The sequence below is a fragment of the Phascolarctos cinereus genome, unplaced genomic scaffold, assembly GCF_003287225.1.
Source record: "Phascolarctos cinereus isolate Bilbo 61053 unplaced genomic scaffold, phaCin_HiC Scaffold_4;HRSCAF=312, whole genome shotgun sequence".
Taxonomy (NCBI): Eukaryota; Metazoa; Chordata; class Mammalia; order Diprotodontia; family Phascolarctidae; genus Phascolarctos; species Phascolarctos cinereus.
This window is the reverse complement of record NW_027555847.1, coordinates 253,195,824-253,220,545: the sequence shown is the minus strand read 5'-3', so window position 1 is coordinate 253,220,545 and position 24,722 is coordinate 253,195,824. Positions and strand designations below refer to the sequence as shown.

The window sequence follows — 24,722 nt, the reverse complement described above, 5'->3', positions numbered from 1 at the left end:
TTTTTTTTTTAGCTAGGCAATGGGGTTAAGTGACTTGCCCAGGGTCACATACCTAGGTAAGTGTTAAGTGTCTGAGGCTGGATTTGAACCCAGGTCCTCCTGACTTCAGGGCCGGTGCTCTATCCACTGCGCCACCTAGCAGCCCCAACAAACACTTTTTAAGCACTCCCCATACCCAAGGATTTGTGTGAGATGCTGGGGATAGAAATACTGAAGTGAAAAAGTTTTGCCTTCATATTCTACTGGTAGGGGAAAGGATGCATATGTGGAAAAATAACTAAGTATAAAATATATAAAAGTTATACAAAATACTTTTAAATGGGAGAGAGCACTAAAAATTGGGGAATCAGGAAAGTTATTGTGTGTGGGGTAGCACCTGAACTGTGTATTGAGGGAAGCAGAGATCAGGAGGGAGTGCATTCTAGACATGGAAGGACCAACTATGTGAAAGTGAGAAGGTGGGAGATGCAACGTTATGTACAGGGAATAGTTAACAGGCCAACTGGACAGGAAGGGGAAGTGCATAAAGGTGAGTAATATGAAATGAGAGTTAGAGAGGTAGGTGGAGTCATATGATGGAGGCCTTTAAATGTCAGCCTTTTGTATTTTCTTTTAGAGATAACAAGGAGCCACTGAAGAATTTTAAAGAAGGGAATGACACGGTCAGATTTGTGTTTTAGGAATATCGGTCTGGCAGCTCTGTGGTGGATGAGCTGGAAAGAATGGAAGGAGGCTGCTGAAATGGTCTAGATGAGAAGATGTAGGCCTAAATTAGGGGAAAGGCTATCTGAGTGGGGTTAAGGGAACAAATGTGAGAGATGCACAGGTAGAAACATGACTCAGCAACCAGTAGGATGGAGGGGGAGAGGGAGGGAGAACAGCCAAAGATGACTCTCAAGATTGTGGACTATGATGAATGGAAGGATGGTTGTCCCCTCAACTGAAATTCTTCCAACAGAAGCCCTGTGGAAGTCTAATAAATTGATGCACCAGCCACTAGGTCAGTATCAAAGAAATTCCAGAGTTATCCCATCCCCATCTCCACGACGGAGGAACCAATATGCTCAACATCAGAGTGAATGCTGACTGATGAAGGGAGGGTGAGTACTTCAACCATGCTTTATCCTTCTATAACCAGCCAAGCCTCATGACTCAGGTCTATACAAATACGAACAAATCCCTGCCTTCGACCATCAGTCAGGATCAAGGAATTGCCTTATGCCCACGCACTCCCATCAATAATTTGCTCAGAGGATGATAATGAGATCATCAATATTATTGTTACTGTAAAGGGCCTATACTTGTTGCAAGTTGCTTACACGGAAACTTCCCTTCCCCCAGCTCTAGCTTTTCCTCCTCATGCCCCTATATTTTCTATGTAATCATACTCTAATCTCTCCCTCTATCACGCCCTTTGGACCTTGCCCCAACTACCTATCCTAACACACCCCCCTTCACGTTAGACCTTTCTCTTATATACCTTCTATTTCCTTGCAATCATGGAAGTCTGGCTACCTCCAAAAGACACTGCATCTGACTACCTTCACCAGTACTAAATATACCTTCACTCATGACCTCTCTCCAAACCCTCGGCTAGGAAGAGGAATGGTCATGCTTATTTGCCCCACACCGTCCCTTACAGATCCATCATCACTCAGCAACTTAATTCTCTTTAAGTTTTACTACTGGATTCATTGCCCTTGCCTGATCCTGGTGGCTGTTTTCTACCAGATCCCAGATCATCATCCTTCCTTTTTCAAGGAATTCATTCTTTGGCTTACTGTCTTATCCCTCAGGGAAACGTCTTCCCTTATACTTGGGGACTTTTTTCTATATGTTGACGTCCCCATAATCACATAATCACATCCACAGCTGGATGTCCCATAGGTATCTCCAACTCAGAATGTCTCCAACAGAACTCATCATTTGCCCCAAATTCTCTCTCTTCTTCACTTCCCCTGTTTTTGCTGAAGTCTTCTCAGTCGTCCATGTTCACAACTTTAAAATCTTCCTCAACGCTATCCCTACTCCCTCACCTCTAAATTCCCAAGTTTTGTTGATTCTACCTGATAATTTCCCCTGTACATTCTACTCATACACATTCTACTCAAGTTCAGGCCCTCATTACCTTTTAACTCTTTCTTTTTCTTTTTTTAAATTTTTTTTCCATATGATTTTGAGTTGAACATTTTTTCTCCCTTTTTCTCCCCCCCCCCCAAGATGGCGCACAATCTGACATAGGCTTTACATTTACATACCCATTAAACATATTTTCACATTAGTGAAGTTGTAAGTAAAAACTTTTAACTCTTTCAACAATCTGCTAACTGATTTCTCAGCATTGAGACACTCCTTTCTTTTGTCTTCCATGTAGCTGCCAAATTTAAATCTCTAAAGTATAAGTCTGACTGTGTCACCCCCTTACTCAGGAAACTCCACTGGTTCTCTCTGGCCTCTGAGATAAGATAATAAGAGCTAACTTTATATAGTGCTTCGTATGTGCCAGGCACTCCACGAAGCACTTTACAGTTATCATCTCATTTGTTCCTCACAGCCACCCTGGAAAGTAGGTGCTATTATTTCCCCGTTTTACAGATGAGGAAACTGAGGCAAGTTACTACAAGTTAAATGACTTGCCCAAAGTCACACCGCTAAGTGTCTGGGCCAGATGTGAACTCAAAATAAGATGTACAGTCTTCTGTTTGGCTTTTAAAGTCTTTTATAATCTGGCCTCAATCTGGTTTATTACATGTTACTCTTCTTCTTGAATTCTACATTCCAGCCAAACTGGTTCCCACACACAATATCCTAACTCCAGTCTTCCTGCCTTTATGTGGGCTTTCTATCCCTGATGTCTGGAATGTACTTCCTTAACACCTCCACTTTACAGAATCCCTCATTTCCTTCATGGTTTAGCTCATGTATCCTGCCACAGGAAGCCTATACCTATCCCTCTCACTCCATCAATTACAACATCCCTATGTATACTCCATATACTTTGTACATTTTATTTCCTTCCTATATGATGTTTTCTCCCAACAGGATATAAGTTCCTGGAGAGCAAAGACTCTTGTCTTTGTCTTTGCATTCCTACTGGCTTAGCAGAGTGCCTGGCACACAGCCCAAGCTTAATGATTTTTGAATGAATAAATGAAAGAAGGAAATGAGGTGAATGATCTTCCAAACAACACGAAACCCAAATGGGATTATTGCTGTTCAGTCATTTCAGTCACGTCCAACTCTTTGTGACCCTATTTGGGGTTTTCTTGGCAAAGATACTGGAGTGATTTGCCACTTACTTCTCTGGGTCACCTTTACAGATGAGGAAAATGAGGCAAACAAGGTTAAGTGACTTGCCCATGGTCACACAGCTAGTAAGTCTGAGGCTGGATCTGAACTCAGTTCTTCCTGACTCCAGGCCTGGTGAGCTAGACATGGGAGGACCAACTATGTGAAAGTAAGTACTATATCACCTAACTGTCCTAATGGGATTATACTACACAGAAAAAAGTGTGTGCATGAGGGGAAAGTGTTTACAAATATTAATGTCTTCCTGAGACAGCAACAAGACATTTCCCAACTAGATTAAAATGAAATGAGTTATTCTGGGACATGAGTCTAAGGATCAAGAGACCTTTACTTTTGGGGGGCCTCAGGTTTTTTGTCTGTAAAGTGCTTTCATTAATTTCCAGTTCTATATGGCTGGCTCCAGGTGTTCCATTCTCATTCCTTAGTGAGATGAACAGTTAAGGAGTGTAAAAAGGGGAAGCCATGGGCACATGGGAACCAAAGGGCTGCAGGCTACTAGTGCTTATCCTCATGGGAAACTGCTGTTGTGAGGTTAAATAGTCGGTGTGAAGAACTGCTAGAAATAGAGCCTGGATGTATTGTTTGTAACAGCGTACTTTACCTTCTTTAGATATTTTTTCTTCCAACTCAATCTATATTTATTTAATCCTCATTCATTTTCTTAAACTTGGCTCATGGAGAGGTTTGGGGTGGTTTTTTTTTGGTATCTTTTTTTTTAAAGGGCAATAGGGATGCAGTAGAAAGAAGATTGACTTTGGAGTCAAAAGACATGCCTTTAATTAGCTGTGTGACATGGGCAAGTCATTTAACCTCTCTAGTCCTAAGTTTACTCACCTGTGGAATGAATTCTGAACTACACATGATCTCAAAGATACCTCCCAGCTCTCTTACTTCTGCTATGCTTTGCAAACATTAGAACATGGATCCAAAATGTAAAAATCTTGCCTCTAAGTTCTACAGTGAATACAAAGTCAAGATGTCATTTCCCCTTTTATTGATAAGCTTGAATGTAGTCTGCTGGTTTTGTAGGAGTTACTGTTTTAAATTAGCAGTTAATTTCATTATTTATTTATTTTTTTAATGAGGCAATTGGGGTTAAGTGACTTGTCCAGAGGAACACAGCTAATGAGTGTTATGTGTCTGTGGGCAGATTTGAATTCAGGTTGTCCTGGCTCCAAGGCTGGTACTCTATCCACTGCGCCACGTAGCTGCCCCTTTGCAGCTAATTTTATTGAATTAAAAATATTTCAAATATACAGTCAACTTAAAAGCAAGAATCTTTAACCAGTTTTAGAAGTGCTCTTCCAGGGAGGAAATATAAGTGATACCTGAGAGCTCCAAAACCTGAGAAAGGGGAGAAAGAAGAAAAGAAGGAGGTTGCTTTTCTACCCTTCCTCTTCTTCTTCTTTGAGTTTTAAGCAGAAAGACAAAACATAGCCTTCTAACAGTAGCAAAACTATCTTAACTCTGAATGTGCAATAAGTGGGTAGATGCACAGTAAGCAATCAAGACATTTTGTTTTTCGTATCCTGACAAAAAAGGTAGCAATGGCAGAAGACCAGCCTAGGAGTTAGAAAGACTTAGCCTCAAATCTTGCCTGTGATGTAAATGAGGTGTGGAATCATAGGTGAGTCATTTAACTTATCAGGGCCCTAGGCAACTTGTCAAAAATTTAACTAATGTGGAGTTAGGAGGACTTGAGTTTAAATCTGGCCTCAAACACTTAACTAGCTGTATGAGCCTGGGCAAGTCACTGAACCCCAACTGCCTCCAAAACCCCCACAAAAACCAAAACAATTTAACTAATGGATGGATTTCCACACTGATTGATAAAATTACACGTCTGGATCAAAACCAACAAAAATAAACAAAAAATGGAATGATAAGAGAAAAGGAAGAGATGATTCCTAGAAGTTGGTAGTATTCCTGAAATATCATTTTGGTCAACTGTTATCCCGGATAAAAGAGTAAGGATAGGTAATAGTGTAATATCATTGCAGATAAATACATGGGATTCCCCACCTTTCTGAGTCTTGAAAGAAGACTGGCTACATGTTCATGTTGCTCTGCTCTTGCAAGGTCTTCAGCAGTTTTCCCATCCTGTGAAATACAAATAAATTGTTATAATGCTATTCTCTTCTCTGCAACTGAAAGACACATATTCCACTAGCCAGTTCTCCTCTGGGGCATGAATAGTCTAAGTGTCATCAAAAACAAAGAGATGTGTGGCAGGAAGCTACTGGGATTGTTTTTCTCTCAGGATTCCCCATTTTACTTAACTTGGACAGGACAACTTGGATTGTCCAGGTGCTGTGCTAAGTGCCAGGGATACTGGAAAAGGCAAAAAGCCCTCTGCTCTTAAGGAGCTCACAGGAAAAAACAATGCCTTGAATATATTTTGGACCTAAAAGCATTAACCAAAGCTCAGTTCTTTCTTTAGAATACTCATCATTCCAAGGTTTTAAACCTCCCTTTAGAAGGACTGACTTTTGGTTACCATAAACAAACACCTTAAAAACTACATAAGAACATAAAGGATAAAATAGCTAATATATACTGATGTTACATTTTATGTTACATTATGTCATACTATATTATGTAATATAGTAATATTACATGTATATGTTATATTAATGTTAATGTTATATATTATCTTATATCAGGCCTGCACAACCTTCGACCCACCAAAGGATTTCCTCTACATACAAAAGATGTTTTCCTGTACATTTTTCACAGGCCACCCAAAATCCTTTGACAGGTTGTGCAGGCCTATGCTATGTTCTATTCTATTATGTCACATAATATAATCCATATTATGTGATATAATATAATACAATATAATATAATACAACATAACATAACATAATTATAATATAATGTCAGTGCATTAACAAGCATTTATTAAGTGCTTACTATGTGCCAAGCACTGGGTTAAATGCTGGAGATACACAAAGAAAGGCAAATACAAGACCCTGGCCTTCAAGGAGCTCACATTCTAATGGTAGATGCAAAGTTTGTAGTAGAGGAACATTAGCATACAAAATACAATGAAATGCAGAGGATCTACGTAAGAGTGGTACAGGGATTACTGAAGGTTCAAAAAGGACAGCCTTAGTTTTCATGAAAGTTGTACATTAAAGAGTTTCAGTAAGCATAAGGGAGAAATAAAGGGGTCTGTAGCACTTTGCTCTTGACATTTAATTGAACGTGTTCCCCAAGCAAGCAATTTAATACAAAATCAGCTCATTTGTATTATTCTAAATGACTACAGTAGTGTTTCTGTCTGGCACAGTTTTTATGCACATCAGTTCACGGTTTCTTTTCTGTAGGTACAGTAATTATTTGAGGTCACAAGACTCATTTATTATATTGCCCTTTCTACCTTACTAATTTCTGTGCCACCTGAAAAAATTAGCCTACCTCCAAAAAGTAACCAGTTTATTCACTTTTCAGTAGTAGAACTGAGGTTATGATATGCTTTCTTTCTGGGTTCAATCATTAGTGGTATTTTAAGAGCAGTGATTTTGTACTAAGGGGGCCCTAAAAGGAGTTAAGGGACACATAAAGTGTAAATAACTGAGGGGTGGTGGTATGTAGGACTTGGAAGGCTTTCACAGAGAAGGCTGGGGTAACGGGTTAGTATGATTATAGCCTGGCATCAATGGAAGTATCTCAAAAGAAAAAGACATAAAGTGACTTCCTAATTAAAAAAAAAAAGCAAAACAGGCTTTGGGCTTTAAATTTATCTTTAGGGGAAGGAAAGTATTTTTTAGTTCTAAGATTTTATTCTGGCTCCTCTGTCAATGTCTAGCCATAATAATAAAGTCCTAAATACAGATATGTGAATGGTGCCTCACCTTTGTGACTTTGGACACCAGTCAAGTGCTACTTTTATTTGCAGTGGGCCTGGGAAAGTTCCAGAAGTTAGAGAGTTAGGGCCAAATTGGAGGTTAAAGTTTACTTTAAGGCAGAACAAGGAATATTTTTGGTTTACCTCTGGGAACATGTAGAGTGGACTGCCATGCTTCCCAGATGAGTCACGAAAACTATTCCCTTTGTACTGGAGATAACCCAGGACCACGTAGGACTCGAGCTACTCCAATCCAGAATTGCTTCTAGGTTCACTTTTTAACAAACACAACTCAACTCCCTTAAAGAACTGGTCCTTGGTTGTAGGTTTAAGAATGATGGTGATGATAGCTAACAGTATGATTCAGTTCCTCCAGTACCAATTCTACTCATTTATAATTGGATTAAGTCTCCCATTTAAGGGTTAGGGGTGGGTAGTGAATAAGCATTTATATAGCACCTATTATGTGCCAGGCAAGTTACTAATCTCATTGATTCTCACTATAACTCTCTAAGGAGGGTGCTGTTTTCATTCTCATTTTACAGTACAGGAAACTAAAACATGTGAACTCCAAGTCCGTTGCTCTAATGAGTTACCCAGTTGTCACTGCGCCAGCTAGCTGTTACTTAGAGTATTAACAGCCAAGTTACGGTTGATATATTGCTTAAAATCTTTAATTCTTTCCTCTTTTCTGTTACTCTGTCCTTGTCACTGCACAAGTAATATGGGCATGCAGGACTGAGGAACATTTTCTGTGGGCTACCATGGCTAAAGAGTTCATCACCAAATAGCTAACCTACTTTGATATGCTTCTCCATACTTAGCTAGACTGATGCCTGGAAAGGTTAAGTCTGGTGCCTGGCCCATTCGCAGACTTCCTAACAAGGTAAAACCTTCCAGAACTCAAGCTCTGTGGGCCTTTCAGACCCTACAGTCACCTTCACATTGTGAGGAAGCATGAGACTAGGACCTTGTGGAAGGTGATTTTCTCAACTTTGTAAAATACATCCATCAATCAGTTTCTTAAGATAATGTAAGTCTTTTAGACAAGAGGACAAAACAAAACACTTCAAATTTTGATCTCCTGCAACTACCTTGTTTCTTTATCTGGAAGAATTCCATTGACAAAAAGCCCACAATGAGGTATATAAGCCTAGAGTGTGGAACTAAGTCAAAATTAATTAAAAATGACCAAATCAATAATAAGTTGTTCTTTTTTTTCTCCTAGGACTTTCTGGTACTTTTGCTTTTGAGCCAACATGTTGTTTTCTTATAAGTTTTTATAGATTTATTGATACAAGATTTGAATGCTTTATATGAGATATGTAATTGGCTTATACTTGGAGAGATGTTGGTGTTCACATATTTTGGTAATAGATCTCCACTCTTAATACCCCAAGTAGGTAAATGATTAAAAAAAAAAGTCCCATCCCATATGCCAAAATGTTATACTTGCATTTTTTCATCACAGCAAAGAACTATAATAGAGAAGATGGCTGTTAATTAAGGAAAAGCTGAATAAGGTGTGATATATGAATTTAATGGAATAATACAGTTGTTATAAGAAATAATAACTTATGAATACAGTCAGGTATTGGAACACTTAAGTGAACAGATGCAAAGTAAAGTAAGCAGAACCAGAAAAAAGAAATACATACAAAGATAACAATGTAAATAGAAAGAACAACAAAAAAACCCTGAAACTGAATGCTGTAAATATATTGGGAAATGGCAGTGATGTAAAGACCAGAGATATCAATAAACATTTATTTTTTAAAAAGAAAGGCTTAAAACATTCAGAGACAAATTTTGCCCAAGAAACAGATCCCCATTGCATTAACAAGCAAGCTGACCCATGGGGGTACCAGCATGTCAGAGACAAAAATCATGTTTTATAAAATGTCTAGCATTTTTTATCTTTTAAATGAGTTTTCTTCCATTGGGTTTTGTGCTTGTTTAAGACAGGAGATTTCTTCTTGCATATTTGCTCTAAGAATATTCTGTCGTGCTAAATTTACCTGATCATTTGGGTAAAAGAAATTAAGAAAGTAGTAGCTTAGTTGACAGTGTTCCATTTTAATCAATTTGAGATAGAAATGATTTGTACGCATATCCAGGATCTTTTATGAAGGGGATGAAAGGGACAGATTTCCTATTCAAGTGCATCACTTCTGAAAAAAATATGTACAAATTGAAATTCACATGGAAAATTTTATTTTCCTATTTCTTCCCATTATAATTTGGGGGATATGTTAGTGTGGAAAATTTTTGTACTGGAGAGTTCAAGTTTAAATAAAATACACTTCAGTAAAAAAAAAAGGCTTAAACAGGCTTGTGCCTGAGAGAAACCAGTAAGCCTTTGGTTAATGAATGATTCATGTGACAATCTGAAGTGGTAGAGCCAATGCCGATGGCTACAGGGGATACCAGCTTTTCTGAATTACTCCGTTTTGGTATAATTGGTCTGCTAATTGAATTCATGCCATCAAATTTTTTTAAAAGGCTTTTTGGAATCCCAGTCTAAGTATGCCTATCTCCTTTCTGAAATAACTAAGATATTGTTTTTATTATCTATTTCATTATTAGGTATAATTTCTGCAGGTGTATGTCTCTAATCAAATGAAATAATATATCATTTAGCACAATGGTTGGCAAACAGTAGGCACTTAATAAATTAAGCATCAAATGTAATTTTTAATAGAACTTAGATAAGGTTTCCCTGAAAATAGGGATAATAGTGTACCGTAATAATGCCTATTATCACTCCCTTCATCCAAATAAAGATTTTCAATGAAGGACCTCAGTATCTTAATTTTTCCTGCTTCAGATTTTAGAAGTTGTGCAATTTCATCTCTTTGTTTAATCCAGAGTTAAGGACAAAGTTTTATTTTAAGACTGCCTTGCCCAGGTCCATAAAATGTTACTCTGTGATTTGAAATTAAGGATAACATTGAAAAAGCAGTAGGTAATTTCAGACAAAGCAAAAGCAAAAATAGACTCAATTAAAAGAGATAATCAGGGAAACTACATTTTGCTAAAAGATACCACAGATAATGAAGTGGTATAAAAAAATTTACAGGAAATTTCTCTGATAAAGACCACTTTCCTCAAATATATAGTATATAGAACTGAATCAAATTTATAAAAATACCCAATTGATAATTGTCAAAGTCTATGAATGGGCAGCTTTCAGAAAAAATCACTAATACAGCCACATCAATCATACTCATAAGAAAAAATGTTCTCAATCACTACTGATTAGAGTAATGCAAATTAAAAGAACACTGAAGTGCCACCTCACTTTGTCAGAAATGACAAATACCGGAGGGAATGAGGGAAAACAGGCACACTAATAAACTGTTGATGGAATTGTGAACTAGTCCAATCATTCTGGAAAACAGAAAGTCCAAAGGACTATAAAACTGTGCATACCCTCTGACCCAGCAATACCACTACTAGGTCTGTATCCCAAAGAGATCAAAGAAAAAGGAAAAAGACCTATATGTACAAAAATATTTATAGCAGCTCTTTTTGTGGTGGCAAAGAATTGGAAATTGAGGTGATGCTTCTCAGTTGGAGAACTGTGGCAATGACAGAGATAGAATACTATTGTGCTGTAAGAAATGGTGAGGAGGGTAGTTTTAGAAAAAAAACATGGGAAGAACCATACGAACTGATGCAAAATGAAGTGAGAAGAATCGGGAGATGCACAGTAAAAGCAATGTTGTAATGATGATCAACTGTGAAAGACTTGGCTACTCTGATCAATACAATGATCCAAGACAATTCCAAAAGACTGATGATGAAAAATGCTATCCACCTCCAGAGACAGAACTTATGAATTCTGAGTACAAATACAAGCATAATTTTCTCTTTCCCTCTCTCTCTCTCTCTTTTAATTTTTTATGATATGGCTAATATAGAAATATGTTTTGCATGATTTCACATGTATCACTGATATCATTTTGCTTGCCTTCTCTAGTTGGTGGGAGAGGTAGGTGAGGGATGGAGATAATTTGGAACTCAAAATTTAAAAAGAAGTTAATAATAAATAATAAATTTATTTTAGGACAAAGCAAAAACATTAGTTTTTTCCTATAACTTGTGAGATCTGTTCCCAGTTTTGTTATGATGGGTACATGGGTACAAAATAAAATATTTATGCCTTCAGTCCACTTCATGTGTGCATAAATTTTACCCATTTTAGTGGAAAGCATCATCTGCATGCAGGTAAATTATTGGCATTTGTTCTGATGTATGTTATCCTGTCGTGGTACCAGAACATGAAGGAGCCACCACTTTCTGCACTGTCCTTCATGTCCAGTTGATCACCATGGCACTTTCCAGTAGGGTCATACAGTTTGCATCTCAAGACCACCATGTCTATTTCTTACACTCAGAGGAACAGTTTCATCACATTGACTGGTTTGTTGACCCAATCAAATAGCATTGCTAAGAGTCCAACTGGCCACTATCTCAGGGTTCCTGCTAGGCCTTCGTTACTAGCTGGCACAGCAGATTCAACATGGAGCCAGGAGTCAGGAAGACCCGAGTTCAAATCTCCCTTCAGATACTTACTAGCTGTGTGACCTTGGACATGTCACTTAACTGCTATTTGCCTCAGTTTCCTCATCTGTGAAATGGGAATAGTAATGTCAACTAACTTCCAGGGTTATGAGGATCAAATGAGAAAATGATTGCAAAGCTTTTAGCACAGTGCCTGACACAAAGTGAGTTCCATACACAAGTATTAAATATGATTATAATTATTATTAGCTGTCTAAGGACACAGAGCTGGAACACCTTCCATACACCACTACAGCTGACATTTCCTTACTTTGTCACTTTTCTCTTCCATCCTTCCTAGCTCCAAGACATATACAGTGACTCTGAAGGGACTGTTGTTCTTATCATTTTGTTATGGACCTCAAAGTCATAATTTCCCAAGTACAGAAAATGGAACTCATGCCAATTGGCTGCTGAAACCAGAGTCATGACACTAACCAGTCTGGCAGGTAAAACACAGTAATTGCTGCATGGTTCACCTACATGCCAGGTTACCCATTCACTAACAAAATAAAGAATGTATGAATGGTCATTGTCACTGTGGCAAAGGGCAACCATTCAGAACACAAAAATATACATGGCTAATAAAAATTTAAGGGTTATTACCTAACATGTGAAACAAAAACAACTAAGAAACAGTAGTAGTTCTTAACAGACCTAAGCTGTTGAACTGAGAAGAGGATAAAACATTAACTAGTTAGTAAACTGGTTTTGCATGGGCAGATGTTTATCTATACAGAGTGAAGAAGTTTAAAGCTTAATATCAGCTTGTCTGCTTCAGAATGTAGTTGCCAAAGAAACTAGGCATAGACCCAAATCTCACACCATATACCAAAATAAAGTCAAAATGCGTTCATGACTTAGATATAAAGGCTGATACCATAAGTAAACTGGGAGAACAAGGAATAGTTTACCTATCAGATCTATGGAGAACAGAAGAATTCATGACCAAACAGGAGATAGAGAACATTATGAAAAGCAAAATAGATAATTTTGATTACATTAAATTGAAAAGTTTTTGCACAAACAAAGCCAATGCAACTAAGATTAGAAGGAAGGTAGAAAATTGGGAAAGAATTTTTACAACCAGTCTCTCTGATAAAGGCCTCATTTCTAAAATATATAGAGAATTAAGACAAATTTATAAGAACACAAGCCATTCCCAATTGATAAATGGTCAAAGGATATGAACAGACAATTCTCAGATGAAGAAATTAAAGCCATCTATAGTCATATGAAAAAATGCTCTAAATCGTTATTGATTAGAGAAATGCAAATCAAAACAACTCTGAGGTACCACATCACACCTATCAGATTGGCCAACATGACAAAACAGGAAAATGATAAATGTTGGAGAAGATGTGGGAAAATTGGAACACTAATACATTGTTGGTGGAGTTGTGAAATGATCCAACCATTTTGGAGAACAATTTGGAACTATGCCCAAAGGGCTACAAAAAATGTGCATACCCTTTGATCCAGCAATAGCACTTCTAGGGCTATATCCCAAAGAGATCAAACAAATGGGAAAAGGACCCACATGTACAAAAATATTCATAGCAGCTCTTTTTGTGGTGGCAAAGAATTGGAAATTGAGAGGATGCCCATCAATTGGGGAATGGCTGAGCAAGTTGTGGTATATGAATGTAATGGAATACTATTGTGCTATAAGAAATGATGAACAGGCTGACTTCAGAAAAACCTGGAAAGACTTATATGGTCTGATGCTGAGTGAAGTGTGTAGAACCAAGATGTCTTTGTACACAGTAACAGCTACGTTATGCAATGACTAATATTGTTAAATTGAACCCTTCTCAGCATTACAAGGATCTAAGACATCTCCAGAGGCCTTGGGATGGAAAATGCTGTCCACATGCAAAGAAAGAACTATGGAAGTCAAATCGCTATCACTTATTTTTACCTTTGTTGAGTTTTGTTTCATCTTTCTGATGGTTCCTCTTACTGGTTTTAATTTTTCTTATAACTTCACTAATGTGAAAATATGTTTAATAGGAATGTAAATGTAAAGCCTATATAAGATTGTGCGCCATCTTGGGGAGGGTGTGGGGGGGAAGGGGGAGAAAAATTTTCAACTCAAAAGCATATGGAAGTGATTGTTGATAAATCAAAATAAATTAATAATAAAAAAAAAAAGAGGTAGTTGCCAAGCAATGCCTTTCCCTTAGCTCCTTGAGGCATTGGGGATTTTAAAATACTTCCTATTGTCAAAAGCAAAAGGAGCCAAGGACACACAGATGATACTTACAGATGTTAAAGCTTCCACATTAGCACCAGTGAGACAAAGATACCGGACCACTTCGAGGATTCCATTATTGGCTGCCAGATGTAGAGGGGTTCGGCCATACTAGGAAAGGAGAGAAACAAACCCAAATAATTTGTTATGTGTGATAATATTCACAATTTCAGAACTACAAATAAAGCAAATACAGTCATTGTGTTTAAGGATTTCACCACCTAATAGGTGAGACAACAGAGAGAGACCATTTTTTTTGTCACGTGTTTTTCTTCTACAGATTAAAAAGGTTAATTCAAATCAGAACAAAGAAGGATGGACAAAAGCACATCCCTAATCTGATCGAATTATGCATGACTCATGAAACATATGCCTTATCTTTATGGTCTTCTCTATGTTAAACCTTCTTTGACTCTTCTATATTCAGTCATTTCAGTCATGTCCAACTCTCCATGACCCCTTCTTGGGATTTTCTTGGCAAAGATACTGAACTGGTTTGCCAGTTCCTTCTTCAGCTCATTTTACAAATGAGGAAATTGAGGCAAACAGGGTTAAGTGACTTGTCCAGGGTCACACAGCTAATAAGTGTCTAAGGCTGGATTTGAACTCAGGAAAAGTCTTCCTGACTCCTGACTCCAGGCCCACCACCTATTATGCCACCCAGCTGCCCATATATTTCCCCATAGTACTCCACAGATTCCCTGGCTAGTCATAATTAAGTACTGGCATCAAGTTGATCAGTGAAGTCAACCACAGTTTGAACATCATGAATATGAAACCAGAATCACCATGTAATTCAAGTGTGGATCACTACTGAGAAATAAGGAAACTATGAGTTAGCCAAATCTCTGTAACTTAAAAGTCTTAGAAGGGTGCCTAGTATATTGTGAAGTTAAGTGACTCTTCCATGGTCACACAGCCAGTATATTTATTAAAAGGTGGGGGAGGTCTTTGTGGTATCCTGGCCATAGTCACTGGCTCTTTATCTCCCAGAGGTGTCAAATATGCACCAGATTAAAATGTAATTAAGGAATATTTAACAAAATAAATAAAAATGCAATACAATATAGAGAACATTACATTTTGAGACTAAGTCAATATGCGACCTGCAGGAATCCTTATGTACAGATTAGTAACCCTTTTTTCTATTTTGAGTTTAGCACTACTGCCCTATACCATGGTTCCCTTTTATTGAGATGGAATGCTTAATACTTTAGAGAATAAGATTCAGCCTGTATGAATCCCTACTAAATGGAAGGAGAATTACATTGATAAAAGTCTCCTCATCAAGAAGCAAGTATGTGTGTTGCCTTGTGAGGTTTCGAGTACATTCTAGGATAAAGATAAAAAGATATCATTGGACATAAACCTCCAGTGACAGATGCCCTGGCACAATGAACAAACATACATACACACTCATATATACATGCATAGATATGTAGACAAACAATATATGACACAACCATATACCTTATACATACAAATATGTGTATACATACACATGTTTCTGTGTGTATTTATATCTGTGTGTATATGTATATATACACATCTATCTATCTATCTATCTATATATACATGTGTGTATATACCTATGCACACATGCATACATACTTATGTTTGCGACAGCCATTTGTAGCAAGAATTAACAGCAAGAGGCACAGAGCACTGAGGATGTGAGTTTCAGAAAGGAAGGTCAGAGTTATGTTCTAACATCCTGAGAGATTGGACTATATTTGTGTTTCTTCAAAAATCAATTACAATTATGTGTTTATAAAAATGTAGGTTAGCTTTCCTGCTGGAGGAAGTAAATGTGCTTCAGCAATGCCCTACCATTTCCAAGGTTTTTTTATTTTTTGTTTTTGATACAGATCTATAATTTTATCTGTGTAGAGAACTCCTAGTTGGGAAACTGACTCCACTGATACAAACAGCAATTCATCTCGGTCTTAGAGAGTTTCTTCAGATGCTCAGAGGGGAAATGATCAGAGAGCCAATAGATGTCATTGGTCAAGCTTTCCAATTGCAAGGTCAGCCCTCTATTACATTATATTGCCACTGACTTATCAGTGAGAGTTAAGTGTTCTATGAAAAAAATGAAGAAATATTTCAAGGCAGAAAAAAGGGACAAAGAACCTGAAGAAGAGGGAAATTTAAACTTATGTGAAGAAGTTGGAGGGTAGAAGAAGGTTGCACATATACGTAATGGAGGGAGAACTAAACCTTTGGAGCTAAGCAATAGGAGAGCGTGGCTGAGTCCTCTGAAGAGAAAGCATCATCTTATGCTTCACAGAATAATGATGGGGAGCTGCCAGGACGATCTACGGAAAAATGACATCAAGTTCCAATCACGGGAAAAGAAGATGACGAGTCCTGGAGTCATTACTGAAATCTGTGCCAAACTCACATCAATAATAGAGAAGAATGCTGCCCTCTCGGGGTGTGGATCTGAGATGGGGCCTGAGGATATTCCCAAGACTTCTTAAACTTGAAAACCAATATTCACTTGTGGCAATTCCTGTGGGGATGTCTCATATGGCAGATTGAAGTTAGAAAGCATCTCTGTATAGTCTGAAATCCCAAATAAGAGACTGAAGCTCTTACGGAAACAGTCAATCATGGCACAATAGATCTAAGACTGGAGGTGATCTTAGAGGTCAATTCTAGTCCAACTCCTTCATTTAACAGATGGGGAAACTGAGGCCAAAAAAGGTTAAGTGACTCGCCCAACATCACATGTTGATCTCTTGAAGATATTTACTTTAGAAAAGGTGGCTATGCAAGCGAGGAGTTTATTAAGAAGATTATGCTCATCATGCAAAGTGAAATGAGCAGAACCAGGAGAATATCGTGCACAGTAACAGCAATACTGTAATGATGATGAATTCTGAAAGACTTAGCTAGTTATGCAGTCAAAATTATCTGTTTCATCTTTTAAGATAACCTCTATAGTTTAAGAGTGGTGGGGAACTTGCAGCCTCAAGGCCACATGTGGCCCTCTAGGTCCTCAAGAGCAGTCCTTTGACTGAATCCAAACTTTACTGAACAAATCCCCTTAATAAAAGGGGGGGGGGAAGTTCTGTAAAACTTGGACTCAGTCAAAAGGCCACAGCTGAGGACACAGAAGGCCACATGTGGCCTTGAGGCTACAGGTTCCCTACCCCTATACCTTGTTGGGTTAACAATTCTCCCTCTATCTAGGTACCTCCTCCCTTACCTAGGTATCTAATTTGTCATTCTGCTATTTATTCATGGTGTAATATTTTATGTTTGGGTTCATTATTCATTTGGAAAATATTGTAGTATATAAGATGTTGGTCTAATCTTAATTTCTGCCAAATCTTCTTTCCAATTTTCCCAGCAGTTTTTGTTAAAGAGGAAATCCTTTCCCACAGTACTCTTATGTTTTGGGGTTTATTCAATATTGAGTTACTTTTGATTGTTTCACTGAATTTTTCTGTCTAGTACTAAATGATACTGGTGACAACTGAATATAGTTTGATGTATAGTAATGCTAATCTCTCTCACACTTCTTATTTCATACTGTATAGAAATGTTAATAAGTCATGTTACATCCTAAAATAGGTATTTTTTTCCTCTTCTTTGCTGATGATTATACTATTGAGTTTGTTTTCTTTTCTCATTGCCATAGCTAGCATTTCTAAAACTATGTTAAATAATAGTGAAGAGAAGGTGCACCCTTACTTTAGTGGGAAAGTTTCTAGTGTTTCTTCATTGTGAATCATGCTAGCTTTTGGTTTTAGTCATACATTATTTCTTTGATATTACTTTTATGTTCCATTTTTTGGATTTAGTTTGATTTCTTTGGTCTTAAATTGGACTCAGTTCTCTATGTCATTGTTACTTTGTATAGTTTGTTTTTTGTGGTTATTTCTTAATTTCTTTTCAATTCTCCATTTTGTTGGCATATACTTGTCTAACTAGATTTTAATAATAATTTAAATTTTTTTCTGTCTGCTGATTTCATATTGCATTTATATATATATGTATGTATGTATATATATATATATATATATATATATATGTAGTTCTGATTACGCCAAAGTAGGGCTTCCATGCCTTTGCTGTTTGTGTTTGTTATAAGGCTATACCCATCTCCCACATATCCCACTCCCCCATCAATGATGTGCTTTCCATTGTTGTATTCTTACTCTCTCAACATCACAAATGCAGGGAGGAAAATTGGATACTTCCTCTTGTACCTCTCCTATTAAGTCTTGACTATTTATTATTCATGTCCCATTTCTGTCCCATATTCTCTCCCCATCCCAGAGACATTCCTCTGTATTAGCCTGGAACCTACAAGTACTGATTATTGAGGGGATGAGATTTTCATTCATTTCTTCCTCCTATTCACTTTCTGATTTTTTTTTTGCTTGTACTATTTATACTTTAGATTCCTTAGTTCAATGAAGCTCTCTTTCTTCTTTCTGTAACTGTTACTCATACAATGTGCAAATTTTTTTTTCTTTTAAAGAAAATACAAATACTTCCATACTCCCCCTCCAACACATACTAATATCTCTATCCTTCTTCACTTCTGATTTGGATTGTTAACAACAGCTTCCTCATTTGGTCTCCCTGTATTTTGTCTCACTTCTCCCCTCTTCAATTTGTTCTGCACACACCTTCCAAAATCATCTTTCTGAAACACTAGTCTGACTGCATCATCCTACTGCTCAAGAAATTTCCATGACCCCCTATTAACTTTAGCTGGGAATATAAAGCCCTTCATAATCTGCCTCCAACCTACACTTCCTGGCAATTACACATCTCTTCAAATATTCTATGATATGGCCAAACTGACTTACTATTCCCAAAAGTCAGTGCTACATACACAGTGATGAACTTTCACACAGGCTGCCCTCCATATTGGGAATGCATTCCCACCTCAACTGTGCCTTTTAGCATGCCTACCTTCCTTTAAGACTCGGCTCACATTCCATCCCCTACAGGAAAAATTTCCTGATCAATCACTCTTAGTTGTTAGTATCTGCTCTCTCTTCCTCAAAGCATCTCTCTCATATATAAATATATACATATATATATATATATATATAGTTTATTATTATGCATGCTATACATATCTATTCACATGCTATAGCCTATAATTGGATTCAAGGACTTTTATAATTTTTTATAATTTTCCTTTGTATCCTTCAGATCCTGGGATAGTGCCTAGCATAGATATTTAATAAATGCTTTTTTGATTGGGAGAAGGCATAGATGAAATACCAACCACACTTTTTAAATGACACAGAACCGGAAATGATACACACTGAATAAAGGAAATAAAAATACAAAGTTTAACAAATGTCAGGGTCCTATAACTTTGTTCAAAAAACTCAACTGGAGATATGTAGGATGAGGGAAACATGGCTAGTAAACTCTGTTTTTGTGAAAAAAGATCTAGGGTTTTTGTGGACAAGAAACTCAAAATGAGTCAACAGAATGAAATGATGTCTAAAAAAGCTAGTGTAACCTTAGGTTCCATTAACAGGCACTTAGTGTCCCAAGTGGAGGAAGGGGCAGTCTCAGCACCCTCCACTCTGGTCAGACTACACTAGAGCACTTTGTTCAGTTCTGGGCACCATAGTTTGGGAAGGACATTGATAATCTATAGTGCATCCAGAAAAAAATCAATCATGATGGAGGAAGGACTTGAAATGATACCATACCAGGTTTGATTGATATAACAGGATGTGATGGGACTAAAGTCTGGAGAATGGGCGGCCTTACATCTTCAAGTATTTGATAGGCTGGTAAATGGAGGAAGAATTTTATCCTTTGCCCCAGAGGGCAGAATAATAAGCACTGTGTGGAAGTTGAAGAGAAGCAAATTTTAGCTAAATATAATAAGGGAAATGTTTAATGATAAGAGCTATCCAAAAGTGGAATGGATGCTTCCTCAGGTAGTGAGTTCTCCTTTATTTGAGGATTCAAGAGATGTCTGAATGACCATTTGCTGGGGATTTAATAGAGGAGATTTTTGCTGATGTATCAGTTGGATTCGATGTCCTTTGAGATCCCCTCTAAATATGATTCTAAGCCATTCTAGTTGTGGTTACTGGCTGATCTAGAGGAACAGATAAGTATGCTAAACCTATAAGGAAAGTCAGCATTAGCAATATATAATTAAGGTAGTTAGGGCAATGGTAAAGTTTATTAGGCTGGGTTAAAATTATAATTTTGGAGACCATGGACAATCCAATTTAATTCAACAAGTATTTATTGAGCACCTACTGTATACATATAATAGAACATAAAGACAAAAATGTAGTGTCTGTTCTTGAGGACTACTAGGGTGATGAAACATACACCAAAAAACTATAATACAATTTAGAACTTGATAAAACACATAGGAGGAAGAGAGATTGAGAAGGGAGGTGGGGTGAGAATCCATTAAGACATCACGGGAAGAGGAAGACAAAGATTTCACTAGTCAGAGATTTGAAGGGAATATGAGTCAGGCATTCGAGGGGGATAGCCTGTAGAAGTGGAGTAATGTGGGAGAGGTAAGAATAGATCGGATATCATTACTAGCAGTACAGTTTGGTTGGAAGGTAGAGAAAGTATGTGAAAGAGAACAGTCTGAAATAAGTCTAGGGTCAAGGGCCAATTCAAATAAGAATGGAAAAAGGGAAGTTCTAAAGAATGCAGTAATATGGTAGAGATAGTGGTGGCAGATAATTTTGGCAGTGGAATGCAGAGCTAATGGAAATGAGGAAGGTCAATGAAGAGAGAGTAAGAGATAACAAGTAATAAATGACCAAGCTGAAATAACAGAGATGAGAGACTTGGCAGAAATCCCCTAAGTTTCTCATATTTTCAGATATCAATTTCAATAAGGGGCTTTCTCCCCCCAGTGAACATCCTCTATTTTTGCTTCCTCACTTTCCACCCCCCCCAACAAATATGTCCAGCCCATAAGAGGTCAAATGGCTATGGTCCTCATTCATTATCTTTGGCAGCCATTTATTTTGCTCTCTTTTGTTCTTTCAAGTAGTTATAAGAAAATAGCTCTTCCTTTTAAAGCCCTTGGTAGAAGAATAATGCTACAGTTATACTTTAGAGTAATGACAGCCAAGGTTCACATTACACACATTAGCAGTATGGAATTGGAGTTTGGGTCCTCATTTTTTATCTTTTGGCAATATAGTCAGTGCATAAAAAGCTAAATAATCAGTAACTATAGGGAAAGAATGGCAGTCCATCCTATATTTGGGATGATGCCATTTCCCAGTAGTCACACTGACAAGCTGATGGCTTTAATTAGCACAATATGGCAGAATGTGACGTGATGAGGTAATCAGACCTTTCAATTGTCTTTGTGTTTTCCTAGTCCTAAAAACACTACTCTTCTTGTCACCTTTTTCTTAAAAAGTAGAATAGACAGAACAAAACTGGCCTAAACTCTTCTACAGAATGCAGGAGATTGACACACGTTTAGGAATATTGTGAATTTAAGTTTTAAAGTACATTGGCTAAAACAAACAACAACAAAACCCAAGCTTGGCCCCAAAGAAGAGATATACAAAAACATCTCTTCCCCCTCCCACTTTTTACTGCTGGGGGGTGGTATGCACAGGTGAGGAATACTGTATATATTGTCTTTTTGGGGATATATATATAGATCTATATATATAGATCAGATCTATATATATAGATATATCTAAGTATATATATATATCTATATATATAGGCTAATTTTTTTCCTGTTTTTTTCTTTCTTTTTTAAATTTTTTGTTATACAAAATGACTTTGTGGTAAGGAGGAGAGGGAAGGTATATAAGGAAAATACAGGCTCCATTAAAAAAGTTACCAATAAAAACTTACTTAAAAAATAAATTGATGATCTCTGAGTTTAGGTGCTATCTCTCTCATCATGAAATAACTGAATTATTTAGTATTTGCTTTCAATTAGCCAAACTTCTTTCCTAAAAGAGTTCTGGGTAATGGATCTAGGGTTAGTTGGATATTCAAAGCAGATGTTATACCAGGACAGCTTTAAACAAATAAAGAAAAAAAATCAATAACATTTGCACAACTGTCTATAGCTTTGCTAAATGAACGGATAAGTTTTCAGATACTAGCACAGAGCCTGGAACACAGTAAATGCTTAATACATACTTACTGACTGATTGATATTCTAGGATTATTTTTTCAATTTTTTTCCCCCAAAAACAAAGAGGAAGAAAGGGGAAGCCAAAACATCACGCATTTTTGCACTGGCTAGGGTGATGGCAGAAGTAACTCCTCATTCTTGCTTCATGCTATTGCAAAGCAGCATGAGAGCACAATGTTCCTTCACCTTCACTTTGAAAAAGATATTTAAAGCTAAATGTCAGGCACTGTGAGCACACAGTCGGCTAGCAGATAGCATAATAGGCAAGACTGAAGGTATCAAATTAGCAATAGGAATTTTCTCTGAAGCAGCCTTTTATTCATATAAAGATTCCCAGGGGGAAGGCCCAGGCCTTACTGCTATTTAATATTACATTTGGCTTTATTGTGAAGCAAATTTAAAATTATATGACTGATTCAGCTATATTAGAATAAGATAAAATACCAGCAGCTAATACGAGGACCTGGTATATTGCTTCTTTATGCTTCCTAAAATATGAAGTATATTCATTTTAATTTCCATTATGCATGATCTCATAACAGGTTTAAGCAGCAACATTTTTTAGGAGAAGCATAATTTTCTAACTGTCTCAGTAATTAATTTTATGTACATAAAACAAACCATGATAAAAAAAATAGTATGTCTATTAAAATGTGTGCCTCCTGAAATATATGTTCATTCTCAATGAAATCATTTTTCATTCTCTCTGGCCTTTTTTTGGTTTGTTTCTGAGGGGAAAAAGCTAAAAAAAAAAATCCCCCAAACCCAATTAAACCAACAGTGTTTGCTTTTTATGACTAAATTGTCACAGCTATATCCGTGAATATAAATTGAAGGCTGGATTCTGTTTTATTTGGTAACAAAACCAGAAGACTGTTTAGGAAGAAATGAAGATGACTCAGTCATCCAGCTTCTGGAAATCAACATTTTGCACTTACATTGCATGATCGTTATGAAAATCTTTTAAGTACACTTCATTCATTGTTCTTCCTTCTCTAAATTATTCAGAAAATATGTCTCTTTGTCTTACAAAATACTTGGAGCAAAGAAAAGACATGTGATTTCCTCATGGCTATGTGAACACTCAATGGGGAAAGCTGATGGTAGACAGAACTCAAGTCTTATGATTTACAATTACGTCTTTTATCAAAATAGGACTGATCATAGGATTATCAGTCTAGGACTTGATGAGATCTCAAAACCCATCCAATCCAACTCCCATATTTTGCAGATAAGAAAACTGATACCCACAGAGGTTAGGTGACTTGCCCAAGGTTACACAAATATAATGGCACACATAATGTCAATATTAGAAAGGACTTTGCCTACTTTATGTGCTAGGGACTGTGGCCAGAAAGGCAAACCAAGAAGTTTCAGTTTTCAAGAAGTGCACATTCTACTGGGTAGGGATAGGGCAGAGACAGGGGAGTGATTTGTGATGTCTTGTAAGAGGCAGGGGTAGGATTTGAATCCAGGTCTTCTTAGGTATATATCTTTTTCATTGCATTTTTCACTTAGTCTCTGTAGCATTAGAATTCCTAGACTCCAGAGCACCTTGAGGCCATATGTAGACCTTTAGGTTCTCAAGTGTGGCCCTTTGACTGAATACAAACTTCAGTGAACAAATACCCTTAATAAAAGGATTTGATCTGTAAAACTTGAACTCAGTTGCCTCACCCAAGGACCTAGAAGGCCACAGGTTCCCCACCCTTGCTCTAGAGTGTAACATGCCACCTGCACCACATTCCCTGCTTCCAGTGGGCTGGCTGTAACATCTAAAAAGATTAAAAACAATAACATCAGGACGTGTTTATGCTTCCCATTCCCAAACACCCCAGGTTGCCCAGACTGCTTCTAGTCAGAGGGACTGCCAGCTAGGGCCCTGTTTCTCTTTCTTTCCCTCTAGTCTCTCCTCTACCACCATGCCCAGACCCCAGAGGAACCACCAACCAGGTTGCCAGTTTCCCTTGCCTTCTCTTCACCCTGCCCTTTCCCAGACTCCAAGGGGGCAGCAGGGTATGAAGAGCAATGGAGCTATTCACACTCCTTGGATGAGTTGGGAGTCACCGACTATGAGCCTTCCAGTGAGATGGTGGACCACAAGGCCTTGCCATTTGCCCTGCCACTGTAGCCTAAAGTCCTTGTTGCTATCTCCAGATGCCCAGGCACTGTCATCTTACCAGTTGTCGCACCCCAAGGATCTCTAAGCCCTGCCATCTATCCTGCAGCTGAACCCTCTTGTTGTGCTGTCTTCTTCAAATGGAGTAAGAGTTCATGAGGAGCGAGGACTGCCTTCATTTTTCTTTTTGTATCTCCTGTGTTGAGCACATATAGTACCAAGTGCTTGCCATAAGGTTAGTGCTTAATAAATGCTTCTTAATCAATCAATCAATTCATGGCAGCACACAATGTATTTTAAAATAAGGCTGGAAAAGCTTGCTCTTACAAGGAATTTTCTTTTTCATCACTAGTGAATTAAAACAATTTTTAGTGAAGCAATTTAAATTATTTTATAATATTTATATTAATTATTAATTAGTTAGTAGCTATTTTATAATTTTTGTCCTTTTACATGGATTCTATTTACCTTGCAAAATGAA

General features: G+C 37.4%; 1 protein-coding gene across 7 annotated transcripts in view; it reads right to left on the bottom strand.

The window, feature by feature from the left end:
- The window catches only part of DAPK1 (death associated protein kinase 1), a 262,491-nt gene that overhangs the window by 46,365 nt on the left and 191,404 nt on the right, over positions 1 to 24,722 (bottom strand). For all 7 annotated transcript variants that reach the window (XM_020971675.2, XM_020971677.2, XM_020971674.2 and 4 more), the window contains 2 exons: positions 13,992 to 14,090; positions 5,332 to 5,409 (listed from right to left, as the gene is read on the bottom strand). In XM_020971675.2, the coding sequence (XP_020827334.1) occupies positions 5,332 to 5,409; positions 13,992 to 14,090 (177 nt within the window). The remainder of the gene's footprint in view (positions 1 to 5,331; positions 5,410 to 13,991; positions 14,091 to 24,722) is intronic.